Source organism: Myotis lucifugus, unplaced genomic scaffold (genome assembly GCF_000147115.1).
Source record: "Myotis lucifugus unplaced genomic scaffold, Myoluc2.0 scaffold_91, whole genome shotgun sequence".
Lineage (NCBI taxonomy): Eukaryota > Metazoa > Chordata > Mammalia > Chiroptera > Vespertilionidae > Myotis > Myotis lucifugus.
Window position 1 is genome coordinate 2,881,352 of NW_005871139.1, and position 4,142 is coordinate 2,885,493.

Sequence of the window (4,142 nt, forward strand, 5' to 3'; positions counted from 1 at the left end):
GGCTGTGAGGTGGAGCGCACCTTCACAGTGCCAGCCCCTCCCATACAGCTCACTCTTCTACCAGCCTCAGAGCCCTGCCTCCTTGGGCCGTAGCACAATCCAGGCAGATACGGTCACCACTGCCCTGACCTTCCTCTGTCTTCCTCCTAGCCTGAAGTTCACTCTTTTCTCAAGCCCAGAGGTCAAAGGCACACACTCCTCAGCGGGACCAGGCTCATCCCAACCTGGCCTCAGTTTTCCTTCCTTCCTTCATCTTCCACAACTCCCCCAAATGTACCTTCAACTTCAGTCAGACCAGACCATTTCTCCCACATCCACACTTCTTCTTTTTGCTGTTCTCTCTACCTAAGACCCCCCTTCCCCAAATTCAGTCTTTTTTTTGTACGTGACACCCACTGTTTAATTTTATCGTTACTGGTGTGTTTTCACCTTCACCCCTTGTCAAGCAGGCCTTACTCCTCTTTCCTGGAGTCCTGGTTCCTCTCAAGTGCTCAGTAAATGCTCAATGGTTAGAACCTGCAGCAGATATAATTGTAGGTGGAAGGGAGCCAGACCTCAGGAACCTTTGATCTCTGCTCAAGGTGACCCCCACTTCCTTTACTTCCTCTACCAGGAGCTAACTGGAAACCTGGCAGTGTGGGTTTCAGGCAGGTTCTGGGATAGACCTTCCCTGGGCGACTCTGACCAACATTCTCCCCTCAGGTTCAGAAGCCCAAAGAGGACCTCCCTCCCGCTCCAACAAACCAAGGCCAGGCAGCCAGCTTAGGGCCCCATCCTGCACAGTCTCTCCAGGTGCGCGTGGAGAGTGATGTGGAGATAATTGGAGACCAAAACCGTAAGTGGTTTGAGAGCGGGATTGGTGATCTGAACGCTGAGCCAGAGTTGGAGTTGGCGGGACTTGGGGGCGGGGGGGGGGGGCAGAGGCGGAGTGGAGGGCAGGGCCAGGCAGGACTCTGAGACTGAGTCTGGGCGAAGCCCCCGCGCCCGGCGAGTCGGCGGCTAAATTTACCCAGGCTGACTCAGCCCTTGCCCGGAATGGGGGGTGGGGGGAGTGCGCGGGGCAGTGGGAAGAGCCAGCGGAGGTGGGGGGCAAGGAAGGGAGAGTCCGCACTGGGGGAGACAGGAGTGGGCCGGGAGTTTCCATCAAAGAAAGGAGTCCCCCCCCCACTCCCCCTTCCCGCCCCCCAAGCGAGAAGGAGCGGAAGAGCCCTGTGGGTGGAACGCAGTGGGGACAGGGTAGGTGAAAGGAAGAAGAGGCCAAGGTTGGACAAAGGGAAGCTTAGATTTATTGAGCGCCTACCGTGTGCCTGGCACTGTGCAAGGCGCTTTACATACATGATCGCATTAAATCCTCACAACAACCCTGCGAGGTAGGTGTTTATATACCCCCATTTGACAGATGAGGAAAGTGAGGCTCGGGGAGGTGAAGTGATTTGGCCGAGTCCACATGGCTGGTAAATAGAGAGGAGGTGTCCAAGGTAAGAGAGCAAAAAAGACCTCAGCGTCTGGGTCCCAAGCCAGATAAATACCAAGAGGGGCTCATTCAGAGGCCTGCTCCCGACCCCGCACACCTGGAGGCGGCAAGGCTGGGGACCCCGCGCTTTAACTGGGGATCAATTGATTAACTGGCCTGTGGGAGTAGGAAGGACTCGCGGACTAGCTACGGGGGAAATCCGCGACCTGCGCGCGCCCCATAGTGGCTACAGCGAGGATCACACCTATACCCACAGGCTTTTTGGGACCGCCTCCCCCTTCCTACTGTAGCAGTTTCTGGAAGAGGCAGAGATGCAAGAAATTCTCAGGATTCTTTCAGACGAATGATACCACCTGGGTGGAAAGTCATGGCAACGATTCAGAGCATCACTAAGAAACACTGGGGAGGAGGAAAGAGGAAGGTCTGAAGAGGTCCCACGCCGATTGACTGTCTGCCTTCCCTCTCCTGCTTGGACCACCACAGGCCAGGGACAGTGACAAGGCCACCACCCCGCCCTGCCTTGGGTAACCCTCACCTAAACCTGAAAGACTGGGATAGGAGCCCTTGCCCATTTACTCAGCTCTTCTGCAAACCCTGGACAGTCTCTAGAATTGAGAATGAGTGCAGGTGACCATGAAGCCACCCAGAAACCCTCAGACTCTATTCATCTATTCCTAACTCTTTCTTGGCTTGTGAAAGGGAAGGATGAGATAAAAGCTTCCCCAAAGGCTCCAAAACGACATGGACGGACCTTAGAATCCCTTCGTTTTACATATGAGGAGGCCTGGAGAAGGAAAGCGACTTGCCTAAGGTGCCCCAGGAAGTGAGTGTCAGAGTTAGGAAGGGAACCCAAGACTTGTGACATCAAAGTGAGCCCTCTCCCTGCTTTGCTGGCTGCTTCTGGACTCCCTCCTCTTCTGCCAAGGGCGTCTCTGTCGCCTGTTCACTTCAGTCCAAAGCCTCTCCATCACTTTCTCCCTCCTGCCCAGAGGCCCTTCCCTGAAATTGCCCTCCCATGACTATACCATTCCTACCCTCCTGCCTACTCTTGGGCAGGCTTCTCTGCTCACTCTACACCCAGGGCAGCAGCTACCTCTGCTGAAGCCCTTACCAGAGTGACCTGAAAGAAGCAGGCATTAAAGTCTACTGTTCACCTGACCCCTCCTGATTTTTTTTTTTTAAATACAGCCCTAGCCAGTTTGGCTCAGTGGATAGAGTGTCGGCCTGAGGAAGGAAGGTCCCGGGTTTGAGTCTGGTCAAGGGCACGTACCTCGGTTGCAGGCTCCTCTCTGGCCCAGGCCCTGGTCCAGCCACATGCAGGAGGCAACCAATCAATGTGTTTCTCTCACAGATATTTCTCTCTGTCTTTCCCTCTCTCTTCCACTCTTTCTAAAAATCAATGGGAAAATATCCTAGGGTGAGGATTTTTTAAAAATTACAAATCAGCGTATGTTCCCTTTCCTTTCATTCGGGCGGCTTCTTTTTGGGTTATGGGAACCGGTATAGGTAAGGGGTAAAGGAAGTCTGTGAGGAAGTAAGGGGGCCAGTGGGCCCAAGGATGGATGGGTTGGGAAGCACAAATACAACAAAGAGCCTCTCACTGCCGCTCCCTACTTCTCCGTGGGGCCCCCGTCCTGTTCCTCTCTCCAGAAAGGGCCTCCCCGGTTTGGCTGATGACATCCAGAATCTCTCGGATACTGTCGTGCCGCTGTGTGGTCTTCCCGCCCTCTCGGCACCCGGCTCGCTCACTCCGCCAGGGGGCGCCGGAGGCTTCCGTGTCGCTTCCATCAGAGGAGCTGCTATGGGCGCTGAGCTCCGCAGCTTCGTTCCGAGTCCGAGTCAGGGGCGGTGTGGCGGCGGATGCGGGACACGGCTTCCCGCAGGGCCCCGGGCGTAGGGCCCCGGGGTCCGCGCCCAGCCCCGCCCCGCGTGCCGGGGGACCCCCGCCACTCCCCCCCGAGCCCTCGGCGCTATTCGCGCCTCCTGAAAGCCGCTGGGCCGGAGACTGAGCGCCCCAGGCTACCTGGCGGCGTGGGGGCGTCTTGCAGGTTGACTTCGTCCACCGGGAGCCCCAAGATGCGGGAGGCGCGCTCCTCCAAAGAGGGATCCGCGGGCTTCCCGCCCTCAGCTTCGAACCCGCGCGCCCCGTGTGGCTGTTGTGAAAGGCGGCTGCTCGACAGCAGCTTTTGGCAAGGGGAAGGCAAGGCCGCGGCCGCCTCCCCCTCCTCCTTGCTGGGCTTCGGTGGGCTGGGGGCATCGCCCACAGTGCGGGGCACCCCAGCCGGCAAAAGCTGCACGCGCTGGGTTCGAGGGGTCGGGACGTACTGGGACCTTATCACCACGCACGTGGCGTCAATGACAAAAATAACTTCTCCGCGAGCAGGGCCGCTGGAGCTGCGGGGCAGGGTGTGGGCGCGGCGGGCGGCCTGCCAACCCTCCCAGGGGCCGGCCCTCCCTCTACGACCCAGGGGCTCTCTCGACCCCGTGCCTCCTGGAGCCCAGGGTCTGGGGAGGGTCTGGCTATGTGGAGGCGGATGCTTTTTAGGGGAGGGAATCCAGGACTTGGGGAGCCAGCTCTGTTCTCTACCTTCTTTCCCTTCCCCGGGGCCCTGGAGATGGGGCCTGGACCTGGGGGCGGGCCGCGGGGGGCTGGGAGTCTCCGTGGCAG

At 58.4% G+C, this 4,142-nt stretch overlaps 1 protein-coding gene across 1 annotated transcript in view; it reads right to left on the reverse strand.

Annotated features, from left to right (window-relative positions):
* Positions 1–2,828: 2,828 nt before the first annotated feature.
* Positions 2,829–4,142, reverse strand: part of DDN (dendrin) — a 5,267-nt gene continuing 3,953 nt past the window's right edge. The window contains 4 exon segments of the mRNA XM_006109562.3: positions 2,829–3,299; positions 3,301–3,363; positions 3,365–3,454; positions 3,457–4,123. Coding sequence (XP_006109624.2) covers positions 3,072–3,299; positions 3,301–3,363; positions 3,365–3,454; positions 3,457–4,123 — 1,048 coding nt within the window. The 3' untranslated portion in view covers positions 2,829–3,071.